This window comes from Notolepis coatsorum (genome assembly GCF_963971535.1).
Source record: "Notolepis coatsorum genome assembly, chromosome: 6".
NCBI lineage: Eukaryota > Metazoa > Chordata > Actinopteri > Aulopiformes > Paralepididae > Notolepis > Notolepis coatsorum.
In genome coordinates, this window is record NC_140170.1 from 52413887 (window position 1) to 52428257 (window position 14371).

A 14371-nucleotide genomic window follows, 5' to 3' on the forward strand; every position below is an offset into this window, starting at 1 on the left:
AGCTACTTTATCTGCCAACTTGAACACAGTTGTAATAACAACCATTTCCTCGTTGTTGTTGTCGCCACATATTATGCAGAGAGGACGTCGGCTCAGCACGCAAGAATCACCGACCTGTTGCAATAAACCCGTATTTTAAGTATGGCTCCTGTTTATTAAAAGAAGCGTTATATTTCCCTGTTGCATTTCCCTATCCAAAGATGTTTGTTTTGTTTTTTAACACATTTTGTTACTCGCTCCATCTCGAACGCGGAAGTGAAAGTTCGTTAGGGACTATTCCATTGGTTCTCCCAGTCCACGTGACCATTTCTAGCATTTCAATTGGCTATAGTGCTATTGATGACTACCGGTAGATAGATACAGCTTCACAATAAAAGACACCCTGGCGTCCCGAGTGAATATTTCCTGCGCGTAAAATAAATATCATATTCTCAAAATAATCTGACGGGCCAGAAATTATTGCTGGCGGGCCAATGTCGGCCCGCGGGCCGCCTATTGCCGATCCCTGTCCTACATCATGTTACAAACAATTGAAATAACATAAATGATCATATTTTATACCAGACACTAAACAATATATGATTTCTATAATTGACTGGTCTCAGATCAACTCTCCTAGACGCCTGCCTTTCAGAGGAGTGGGCAGGGTGGTTCAGGCGGCCTGCGGAGGCACACAGGTGGCCATTCTCAACGGTGAGTCTAGTCACATACACTGTTATTCATATGAAGGGTTTGTGATTTGTGAACACGAGAAGTCTGTCCCATAGCTAGATATGAGGAGGCCAGGATCCTTGAATGAATGTAGACATGGTTCATACCCGTTAACACGACAATGAAATAAGGTATCTAATTCAATTGTAATTGTATTGCCTATATTTATGTCTTCTACTATTACCATGCCCATACCTGTCCTGTACGCGTGTATCACTTCCGCAACGGATTTAGTCGGATTTCAGTTTCCGGGTTCGCCTGATTGGCCGCGACGGCCACGTGACACGCGTGGCACGCCCCCGCGGCAGCGAATCAGTCAGAGCAATATTGTCGCGCCCATCTGCTGTTTAATAATATTGTTGCGTTGTGGAAAACAGGATGAGAGAGCGTAGATTTCAGTGTGTATCATTTAATCATTTATCATTTAACATTTGAAAGGCATACATTGTTGTCATACAGAAGTACAGAATACTTTTATCCAAAATGCTTAACAGTCTCTGGAGCGCGCCAGTAAGAAGCATTTGCACTGCAACTTGTACACCTTACATTTCTGCGTTGCACTATAGCGTATTGTATATTAGTACATTGCATAGTATATTGTATATTGTATGGTAACTAGTTACTTCTATTCTGCATCGAACATTGTACATATGTCTATACTGAACAGCGTGACCTCTATTTTTACTTCTATTTTACATGCTATACTATTTTATTTCATACTTATCTTGTCTAGCACAGTCTCTAACAGTAACAGTAAGAAGCATTTTGTATAAAAGTATTCTGTACTTCTGTATGACAACAATGTATGCCTTTCAAATGTTAAATGATTAAATGATACACACTGAAATCTACGCTCTCTCATCCTTCTTAAACAGCAGCGCGTCAGGGCGGCTACGTGGCGTAGTGGGCAAGGCGCTCGCCACGAATGCGGAGACGCTGGGCTCGTCAGTTCGAGCCCAGCGCTCCACATTGCTTTCAGTTTAGCTGGTCATCCGTACTAATACACATTGGCCGTATTAGGGCGTGGGAAACTGATGGGTGGGGATCGGGCGTTGTGGACAGCGACTCCTACAGGTCGGTTGGTGCGCCTGCGCAGTAGAATCAGGAAGTGTCGGGGGCAGCGTGAGCCTCCCACGCGTTACTCCTCGCCACTGAGAGATCGAGCTGCGCAGGTGAAAAGATGCGACTGCTGTTACCTCAAGTACCGGAGGGGACTTGTGCTATGTATGACTTAGTCCACATTGCAGCCGGCTTGTGGGAGGCAAGAAACAGCGTCAGGGGAGGGTTGAATTGGATGATACGAAATTGGGATGGGAGAAAATGGGAGAAAAAAGTGGATACAAAAAAAAACAGCAGCGCGTCTGCACTCAGAAGATGGCGCGACAATATTGCTCTGACTGATTCGCTGCCGCGGGGGCGTGCCACGCGTGTCACGTGGCCGTCGCGGCCAATCAGGCGAAACCGGAAACCGAAATCCGACTAAATCCGTTGCGGAAGTGATACACGCGTCCTGTACCCCCCTCTCCCATGCTGCTATGACACATTTTCTCAATGGTGCAGTTCCAGGTTTTATCTCTAGGTGGCATCATAGATTAGAACCTGACTAATCTGGATTTTAGTTTTAGGAGAGTTGTTTGTGTTCCCAAAGATTTTATCATCATAACAAATTAGGTGTATAAAATTATATCGATGCATTGATATGAATATGACATTTTATATTTGGACATTTAAATTAATGCATATATACAATTAATTTCAATACATAATAATTACATAATTGACATATTTTAAGTAGGATAACTACCTTGGTGTAAGGTTTTAATGGCATATAATTCAGTCCTGTGTGTAGTTTATTGAAGGGTTCAAGTCTTAGTTTATTGAAGGGATCACATCTTAGTTTATTGAAGGGATCACATCTTAGTTTATTGAAGGGATCACATCTTAGTTTATTGAAGGGATCACATCTTAGTTTATTGAAGGGTTCAAGTATTAGTTTATTGAAGGGATCACATCTTAGTTTATTGAAGGGATCACATCTTAGTTTATTGAAGGGTTCAAGTCTTAGTTTATTGAAGGGATCACATCTTAGTTTATTGAAGGGATCAAGTCTTAGTTTATTGAAGGGATCAAGTCGTAATCTATTGAAGGGATCAAGTCTTAGTTTATTGAAGGGATCAAGTCTTAGTTTATTGAAGGGTTCAAGTCTTAGTTTAGTTTATTGAAGGGTTCAAGTCTTAGTTTATTGAAGGGATCAAGTCGTAATCTATTGAAGGGATCAAGTCTTAGTTTATTGAAGGGATCAAGTCGTAATCTATTGAAGGGATCAATTCTTAATCTATTGAAGGGATCAAGTCTTAGTTTATTGAAGGGTTCAAGTCTTAATCTATTGAAGGGATCAAGTCTTAATCTATTGAAGGGATCAAGTCTTAGTTTATTGAAGGGTTCAAGTCTTAGTTTATTGAAGGGATCAAGTCTTAATCTATTGAAGGGATCACATCTTAGTTTATTGAAGGGTTCAAGTCTTAGTTTATTGAAGGGTTCAAGTCTTAGTTTATTGAAGGGTTCAAGTCTTAGTTAGTTAGTTTATGCCTATTAAACTATTCAGAGATATCAAAGGTATTTGACTTGGATTGAATCAAACTGCCATACCTGTATTATCAGTGTTATGTTAAATATTTCACAGAGAAAGGGCAGGTGTTTGTTTGGGGCTACGGCATTCTGGGAAAAGGCCCAAATCTGTCTGAATCTTCCACCCCTGAGCTGGTGCCTCCTACGCTGTTTGGACACTCTGAGTTTAACCCTGTGACCGTCAGCCAGATCAGGTGTGGACTGAACCATTTCGCCGCCATCACAGGTGAGAGAGAGAGAGAGAGAGGTTTCGTTTATTATTATCATTCATCAGAATGATGTCATGATATCCATTTGTCATTTTAGCACAGGTAAAAGAAGCAGTATAAGTTACACAATAACAGCAAGAATTGTGCAGGAGAGGTTGAAGAGTAACCTCCCCTAAAGAGGAATCCGTATGAAGTATTTAGTATTTTAAGTACAATAGCCCTAATATACAATACAATTAAATACAAGGTTCTAAGTTAGGGTGTGTACAGTATAGTGGACAGTGTGGGAGATGTGGTTGTATTATGGGATGGCAGTCCAATCCCTGAGGTTTAAAAGAACAAGGACTCTGTCATAGATGCAAAGCGCTTTACACAAAGCACATGCCCTGTGAGCCGCCACTAGGGGCAGAGCGGCTAGTGTGAGCAGTGAGGTAGTGACATTGCTGGTCATAGTCGAGATGCTGCTTTGCATCTAAAAATTTTAAACATCACCCTTCCCAATTTTTTTTTATGAAAACACAGATTGTGCAATTCCATCAAATCTGGCTGTTTTTCTTAATTCCTCAAAAGTGTACCCTTTTGGTGATGCAAGGTTTTTCGCCAACAACAACAAAAACAGTGAAATGTGAGGTCACATGGTGCCCCCAACACTCAGGTCACATGGTGACTCAGGTCACATGGTGCTCCCAACACTCAGGTCACATGGTGCTCCCAACACTCAGGTCACATGGTGCTCCCAACACTCAGGTCACATGGTGCTCCCAACACTCAGGTCACATGGTGCTCCCAACACTCAGGTCACATGGTGCTCCCAACACTCAGGTCACATGGTGCTCCCAACACTCAGGTCACATGGTGCTCCCAACACTCAGGTCACATGGTGCTCCCCACACTCAGGTCACATGGTGCTCCCAACACTCAGGTCACATGGTGCTCCCAACACTCAGGTCACATGGTGCTCCCAACACTCTGGTCACATGGTGCTCCCAACACTCAGGTCACATGGTGCTCCCAACACTCAGGTCACATGGTGCTCCCAACACTCAGGTCACATGGTGCTCCCAACACTCAGGTCACATGGTGCTCCCAACACTCAGGTCACATGGTGCTCCCAACACTCAGGTCACATGGTGCTCCCAACACTCAGGTCACATGGTGCTCCCAACACTCAGGTCACATGGTGCTCCCCACACTCAGGTCACATGGTGCTCCCCACACTCAGGTCACATGGTGCTCCCAACACTCAGGTCACATGGTGCTCCCAACACTCAGGTCACATGGTGCTCCCAACACTCAGGTCACATGGTGCTCCCAACACTCAGGTCACATGGTGCTCCCAACACTCAGGCCCGCCCTGCATGACGTCACGTCAGGACACCGTACATCCAGGTAGAAAGTGTAACTAATCTAATATTTGACCCTGTCGTTCCAGACCGAGGGGAGCTGTTTGTGTGGGGTAAGAATGTGAGAGGCTGTCTGGGCATCGGGATGCAGGAGGACCAGTACTTCCCCTGGCGTGTGAGTCCACACAGACGGCTCAAAACAACACACACTTCAAAACAACACACCTCAAAACAACACACACTTCAAAACAACACACACTTCAAAACAACACACACTGCAAAACAACACACCTCAAAACAACACAGACACCTCAAAACAACACACACTTCAAAACAACACACACTTCAAAACAACACACACCTCAAAACAACACAGACACCTCAAAACAACACACACTTCAAAACAACACACACTTCAAAACAACACACACTTCAAAACAACACACACTTCAAAACAACACACACCTCAAAACAACACACCTCAAAACAACACACTTCAAAACAACACACTTCAAAACATCACACACTTCAAAACAACACACACTTCAAAACAACACACACCTCAAAACAACACACCTCAAAACAACACACTTCAAAACAACACACCTCAAAACAACACACTTCAAAACAACACACTTCAAAACAACACACCTCAAAACAACACACCTCAAAACAACACACTTCAAAACAACACACACTTCAAAACAACACAGACACTTCAAAACAACACACCTCAAAACAACACACTTCAAAACAACACACTTCAAAACAACACACTTCAAAACAACACACACTTCAAAACAACACACACTTCAAAACAACACAGACACCTCAAAACAACACACTTCAAAACAACACACACTTCAAAACAACACAGACACCTCAAAACAACACAGACACCTCAAAACAACACACTTCAAAACAACACACACTTCAAAACAACACACACTTCAAAACAACACACCTCAAAACAACACACCTCAAAACAACACACACTTCAAAACAACACACTTCAAAACAACACACACTTCAAAACAACACACTTCAAAACAACACACTTCAAAACAACACACCTCAAAACAACACACCTCAAAACAACACACACTTCAAAACAACACACTTCAAAACAACACACTTCAAAACAACACACACTTCAAAACAACACACACACTTCAAAACAACACACTTCAAAACAACACACACTTCAAAACAACACACTTCAAAACAACACCCACACTTCAAAACAACACACTTCAAAACAACACAGACACCTCAAAACAACACACTTCAAAACAACACACACTTCAAAACAACACAGACACTTCAAAACAACACATGCTTCAAAACAACACACACTTCAAAACAACACACTTCAAAACAACACACACCTCAAAACAACACAGACACTTCAAAACAACACACTTCAAAACAACACAGACACTTCAAAACAACACACTTCAAAACAACACAGACACTTCAAAACAACACACTTCAAAACAACACAGACACTTCAAAACAACACACCTCAAAACAACACACCTCAAAACAACACAGACTTCAAAACAACACATGCTTCAAAACAACACACACTTCAAAACAACACACTTCTAAACAACACACACACCTCAAAACAACACAGACACTTCAAAACAACACACTTCAAAACAACACACACACCTCAAAACAACACAGACACTTCAAAACAACACACTTCAAAACAACACAGACACCTCAAAACAACACACTTCAAAACAACACAGACACCTCAAAACAACACAGACACCTCAAAACAACACAGACACCTCAAAACAACACAGACACTTCAAAACAACACACTTCAAAACAACACAGACACTTCAAAACAACACAGACACCTCAAAACAACACACACTTCAAAACAACACACTTCAAAACAACACAGACACTTCAAAACAACACACTTCAAAACAACAATAGCACTGCACAAGACCGAAGCAGACTACAAAGAGTGACACGTTCAGCCGAACGCACAATTGGAGGGGGGTTCCCCACCCTCCAGAACATTTACAACAAGCGTTGCAGGGGCAAGGCTAAGAGAATCATTAAAGACTCCAGTCACCCGAACAACTGCCTCTTTGAACTGCTGCGGTCAGGCAAGCGATACCGGAGTCTCAAGGCGAGCACAGAAAGACTCAGAAGAAGCTTCTATCCCCAGGCCATCAGGCTGCTAAACGAACAATGAACACTACATAACAACAACCACCAAACGCACATAGCACACACATCCACACGCACACACTCACTTTAAACAAACACACTGTAGCACCCACCCCACACACTTTATAGCACACACTCACTTTAAACAAACACACTGTAGCACCCACCCCACACACTTTATATTTATTGATGAAGGATTGCACTACAACTCGTACACCTTACTGTAAATTGTACCTAAATTGTACCTCATCCCATTTCTGCTCTGCACTATATAGTATTGTATATTAGTACACTGCATAGTATTGTATATTATATGGTAACTCCGTTACTTCTATCCTGCATCGAACATTGTACATATGTCCATACTGAACACTGTGACCTCATTTTCTACTTTTCTACTTCTAAATTACATGCTATACTATGTTATTTGATACTATCTTGTCTAGCACAGTCTCTGGAGCGTAACAGTAAGAAGCATTTTGTATGAAAGTATTCTGTACTTCTGTATGACAACTATTAAAGAAACTTGAACACAAACACTTCAAAACAACACAGACTTCAAAACAACACAGACACTTCAAAACAACACACTTCAAAACAACACAGACTTCAAAACAACACACCTCAAAACAACACAAACACTTCAAAACAACACAAACACCTCAAAACAACACACTTCAAAACAACACACACACCTCAAAACAACACAAACACCTCAAAACAACACAAACACCTCAAAACAACACACTTCAAAACAACACAAACACCTCAAAACAACACAGACACTTCAAAACAACACAAACACTTCAAAACAACACACTTCAAAACAACACAAACACCTCAAAACAACACACTTCAAAACAACACAAACACCTCAAAACAACACACCTCAAAACAACACACTTCAAAACAACACAAACACCTCAAAACAACACACTTCAAAACAACACAAACACCTCAAAACAACACAAACACTTCAAAACAACACAGACACCTCAAAACAACACACTTCAAAACAACACAGACACTTCAAAACAACACAGACACCTCAAAACAACACACTTCAAAACAACACAAACACTTCAAAACAACACAAACACCTCAAAACAACACAAACACCTCAAAACAACACAGACACTTCAAAACAACACAAACACTTCAAAACAACACAGACACTTCAAAACAACACAAACACTTCAAAACAACACAGACACTTCAAAACAACACAAACACTTCAAAACAACACAGACACTTCAAAACAACACAAACACTTCAAAACAACACAAACACTTCAAAACAACACAAACACCTCAAAACAACACAGACACTTCAAAACAACACAAACACCTCAAAACAACACAAACACTTCAAAACAACACAGACACCTCAAAACAACACAGACACCTCAAAACAACACACTTCAAAACAACACAAACACCTCAAAACAACACACTTCAAAACAACACAAACACTTCAAAACAACACAAACACCTCAAAACAACACAAACACTTCAAAACAACACAAACACTTCAAAACAACACACCTCAAAACAACACAAACACTTCAAAACAACACACCTCAAAACAACACAAACACTTCAAAACAACACACCTCAAAACAACACAAACACTTCAAAACAACACACTTCAAAACAACACAAACACTTCAAAACAACACACTTCAAAACAACACAAACACCTCAAAACAACACAAACACCTCAAAACAACACACTTCAAAACAACACAAACACCTCAAAACAACACACTTCAAAACAACACAAACACCTCAAAACAACACACTTCAAAACAACACAAACACCTCAAAACAACACAAACACCTCAAAACAACACAAACACTTCAAAACAACACAAACACTTCAAAACAACACACCTCAAAACAACACAAACACTTCAAATCAACACACTTCAAAACAACACAAACACCTCAAAACAACACACTTCAAAACAACACAAACACCTCAAAACAACACAAACACCTCAAAACAACACAAACACTTCAAAACAACACAAACACTTCAAAACAACACACCTCAAAACAACACAAACACTTCAAAACAACACACCTCAAAACAACACAAACACTTCAAAACAACACACTTCAAAACAACACAAACACTTCAAAACAACACACCTCAAAACAACACAAACACTTCAAAACAACACAAACACTTCAAAACAACACACTTCAAAACAACACAAACACCTCAAAACAACACACTTCAAAACAACACAAACACCTCAAAACAACACACTTCAAAACAACACAAACACCTCAAAACAACACACCTCAAAACAACACACTTCAAAACAACACAAACACCTCAAAACAACACACTTCAAAACAACACAAACACCTCAAAACAACACACCTCAAAACAACACAGACACCTCAAAACAACACAGACACCTCAAAACAACACAGACACCTCAAAACAACACACACTTCAAAACAACACAGACACTTCAAAACAACACACACTTCAAAACAACACACCTCAAAACAACACACACTTCAAAACAACACACCTCAAAACAACACACACTGCAAAACAACACACCTCAAAACAACATACACTTCAAAACAACACACGCCTCAAAACAACACACACCTTAACACTTTCGCGGCCACTGGGATCCGTCTAATCTCACTCTATACGGCCAGCTTATCATAACAACCTTTCATTGTACGTGAGGCTGTTTGTAGAGCTAAATCTATACTTTATATTATTGCTATCTGTCCATTGTCATTGTCAATTGACACTATAAACCGTCCCTTCAATATGCCTTAAAGAAAAAAATATTTCATGGGCGGCTACGTGGTGCAGTGGGCAAGGCGCTCACCACGAATACTGGAGACTGGGCCCGAACAGGTTCGCCTCCCTGTTCGAGCCCAGCGCTCCACATTGCTTTCAGTTTAGCTGGTCGTCCGCACTAATACACATTGGCAGTATTAGGGGGAGGGAAACTGATGGGTGGGGATCTGGCGTTGTGGACAGCGACTCCTACAGGTCGGTTGGTGCGCCTGCGCAGTAGAATCAGGAAGCGACGGGGGCGGGGGCCCCTCCAAAGCCCAGACCCCTGACGCTGAAAGATCGAGCCGCGCAGGTGGAAAGATGCGACGGCTGTTACCTCGAGTACCGGAGGGGACTTGTGCTATGTATGACTTAGTCCACATTGCATCCGGCTTGTGGGAGGCAAGAAACAGCGTTCAAAGACAGGGGAGGGTTGAATTAAACGATACGAAAATTGGGATGGGAAAAAATTGAAAATGGGAGAAAAGGTGGATAAAAAAAAGAAATTTTTTCATCAATACGTTCCCATTTTATAGCGTCGTGAATATGAACTATATACCGCAATGTTCTGGGGTATTTCCTGGAAGGCGAGATACAAGGCGCTAAGCTAATAACGTTAAATCGAATGGCGTTTCGGCTATACACAAGCTAGAGCTAAAACTCAAAATGCATATTATCGGTATCATGGTCCACCAAGTGTGTGTTGTTTTGAAGTGTGTGTTGTTTTGAAGTGTGTGTTGTTTTGAGGTGTGTTGTTTTGAAGTGTGTTGTTTTTAGGTGTGTGTTGTTTTGAGGTGTGTGTTGTAAAAGATAGGAATAAGTGGCGGTGTTTGCAGGGCTATATAGCTATGGATACAATACTATGGCCCATTTCACATCAACTATCTACTGTTCAATATGTGAAAAAGAATAAATGTTTTCATCAATACATTCGCGTGTTATACCGTGGTGAATATAAGTATAGTTTTAGAGTGATCCTGTCTAATCCCAGAAAACGACGATATGCAGCAAAACGTGAATTTCACTAAAAGCGTTGACATTTCTCACCTGGACACGCTACTATTTCCAAATCAAATGTATATAATAGGTATTATGTTTCATCATGAATGCATGAAAGGAGGGGGGGGGTAGTTTTTTGATGCTTTGATCGTCACCAACGGCATATGCTGTGGAGTAACGTTACACACGCGTTGCGATCGAGTTGAAATCATGGTTGGATCAAAGCAGGATTGATATAATTTAGTCCTTACCTTCACTAGGAGGTACCCCAAAAAGAATATTCCAATTATCTGATCGCGAGTCTCAGTATTGGTGTCAATCGTGTCGCCAACATAATCCGCCACACATCATGCACCGGGAGCAATTCACGCTTCTCAATCTGACCGTTATAACCGCCCCCCTTGCCCAACCAATAGAAATCCGACCGGAGACTTTTGATCGACCCACAGGCCAAGATATAATGTTTCAAAGGGTGCTCGATACTGCCACCTGGGTGGATGTGGCCGGTATTGCACTTTGGCATTCTCAGGATGATTCCCCATGTTAACTCATTGACCGCCTGGGATTAGCCTCATCCTGTAGTAGCTACCGCTGTAAACGATGGGAGTCGCTCACCTTGTTTGCAGGGCTATAACTATTTAAATATTATAGCTATGGATGCAATACTATGGCCCATTTGACATCGAGTATCTATCGTTCAAGATGTGAAAAAGGAATATTTTTTCTATCCATACATTCCCGTTTTATACCGTGGTGAATATAAGTATGGTTTTAGAGCGGTCTAGGGTAATTCCTGGGAGGCCAGTAATAGGCTGCGACGCATATTATACTTAATCCATTGGCATTTCGTCCCTATACACGCTACAATTAAAAATTCAAATGCAGATCGTGGGGCGGCTAGGTGGCACAGTGGGCAAGGCGCTCTCGCCACCAACGCAGGAGATGCTGGGTTCGAGCCCAGCTCTCGGCGTTGCTACCAGCTTGGCTGGTTGTTCATACTAATACATTTGGCAGTGTTAGGGGGTGGGAAGCTGGTGGGTGGGGATCGGATGTTGTGGACAGCGACTCCTACAGGTCGGTTGTTGCGCCTGCGCATTAGAATCAGGAAGCGACGGGGGCGGCGTGTCCCTCCCACACAGACCCTCGCCGCTGAGAGATCGCGCTGTGCAGGTGAAAAGATGCTACGGCTGCCTCCTCGAGTACCGGAGGGGACACGTGATGTAAGGCTTCGTCCACATTGCAGCCGCTTTGTGGGAGGCATGGCCTAACAACGTTCGAGACAGGGGAGGGTAGAATTGGACAATACGAAATTGGGGAAGGGAGAAAAATAGAAAATGGGGAGAAAAAAAGTTGATTAAAAAAAATGCATATGATCGTTATATTATGTTCCATCATGCATGCACGAAAGGGGGGGGGGATTCTGATTAATTGATTGCCAATAACGTAATTCGTTATTACCACAGCATACGCTGATCAGGGGGATGGCTATGAAATCCTTGCACGATCAAGCTGAAATTGACGTTAAATTGTCCTTACCTGTGGCCGGTCGGATTCCAAAAAGAATATTCCAATTATTTGATTGCCATCTGCTAGATCGTATGTCCATTTGGCCCATGATATAACCCACCACAGCGTGGTGAGTCGGGGATCCCGAGGGCTATTCAATGCGATCCGGTGAAGCCATAGGTTTCATGTTAGTAAAAAAGTCCGCCCGGAGCGTTTTCAGTGTGGCACCCGGTCTGCAACAGGGGTTACTGCATTCTCGAGACAGCGCCACTACCAGGATTTGGCCGGTACTGCACCTTCGGAGTCCCAATATGCCTTTTCCAGGCAAAATACAGCTCTGTGACATTGAATAGGATATTAAAATCGAAAAAAACAAGTCAAAAACGTATATATACGTGATTGGCCGGGAATGTGTTAAAACAACACACACTTTAAAACAACACACTTTAAAACAACACACCCTTTCATAATTCATACATGTTATTCCTATGGTTCCCCTTAAATCTACAGCAAGGTTCTTCAAAGTGAAGACTGCATGATTTCTGATTCCCCATACTGTACATACCCATATGCTAACATAATGTGATGGTGGTTGTTTTTGCCAGGTGACAGTGCCAGGTCAAGTGGTGGATGTAGCGTGTGGCGTTGACCACATGGTGGCGCTGGTCAAGTCCCTGATCTGAGCCTCTACCCGGCGTGGAACCTCTGTCGGTGTCCCCGACCGCTGCGCCACAGGGAGTCGGCTTGCCTCATATTCCTGGGCTGGTTTGGAGGTCTGAACCCTTCCCTGTATTGACTGGATGGTCTGAACTCTGAACTCTGCCCCCCACAGGACGTGGAGCCTCCTGTCTAGTCCGTCCTCTATCCATGTCCTTCAGTCTGCTGTTGAGAGGGATCAAAGGTCAAGACACTCACGAGGACCTGATATTAAAATGGGGTCCCTTGAAAATGTGTAATCCAACTAAAATACAAACAATATTTTGAAATGGGGAAAATACCATTGATGGTCCTCGACCAGCATACGAGAATGTAATGGTGTGTGTTTGCATGCTGTTATAGTCAACCTCGACGTGCAGGTACTGTACTGTACCGCTCCTTTTCATGTTGTCACAGTCAACTTCACTAGGAGGTCACCTGTAAAACAACTTAGGAACCCCTGGCTTATAATGGAGCTATGCTCAACTAGAATTAGCATGTCAAATGCAATTTGTTCATAAATATGGGTCACTTTGTATTTGCAAGGCAGATCACACAGATCACGGTGTACATTTCCTTTTGATAAAGTATATTTAAAAGCAAATAAAAACATTTATAAAAAAAAAATATTTAGTTTTTGCTTGACTTCCATCTTAACACTTTCAGGGCCAGCCATTATATCCATCCTTGTAATCAATGGGCCACGCTTTAAAAGATAGGGATTTTCACTGTGCGTCACAATGTTTGCAGAGCTATATCTATATTCTATATTATAGCTATGGAGACTGATTTGATTTGATATTTTTTATTTTCGTGTCTTACATACAGATGTATGCCCAGCCCATATGGGCTTACAAGACACATAACAATCAGTATATAATAATATACTTTACCAATTACTTAACAAATGACATAGACCAAGATGGCCATAAAAAAAATACAAGAAAATACAATAAAACGTAATATAACACAAGCTGTACTCAATGTAAATAAACAGAAAAACAAGGTGAATTCAAATACAATTATATAGGATACAGTGTGTTTTGTCTCAGGTGCCATGCCTTCTCCAAAAATCCTGCAAAACCGAAGATGTCCTCCACAAAAAAACAACTCAACATACAACTCTCAGACTGCCAAAACAAATCTGGGTTTACAATTTGAATTTTTTCAAATAAAGCCCTCCTCAAAGTGGTGTACAAAGGGCAATAAAAAACAAAATGATATTCATCCTCCACCACTCCCAGATCACACAGAACACACAACCGCTCC

General features: G+C 41.8%; 1 protein-coding gene across 1 annotated transcript in view; it reads left to right on the forward strand.

The window, feature by feature from the left end:
• rcc1l (RCC1 like) overlaps window positions 1-13715 on the forward strand; it is a 32797-nt gene extending 19082 nt beyond the window's left edge. Inside the window, exons 9-12 of the mRNA XM_084316810.1 lie at window positions 606-693; window positions 3395-3565; window positions 4981-5066; window positions 13012-13715. Of these exons, the coding sequence (XP_084172936.1) occupies window positions 606-693; window positions 3395-3565; window positions 4981-5066; window positions 13012-13089 (423 nt within the window). The 3' untranslated portion in view covers window positions 13090-13715. The remainder of the gene's footprint in view (window positions 1-605; window positions 694-3394; window positions 3566-4980; window positions 5067-13011) is intronic.
• Window positions 13716-14371: the final 656 nt, after the last annotated feature.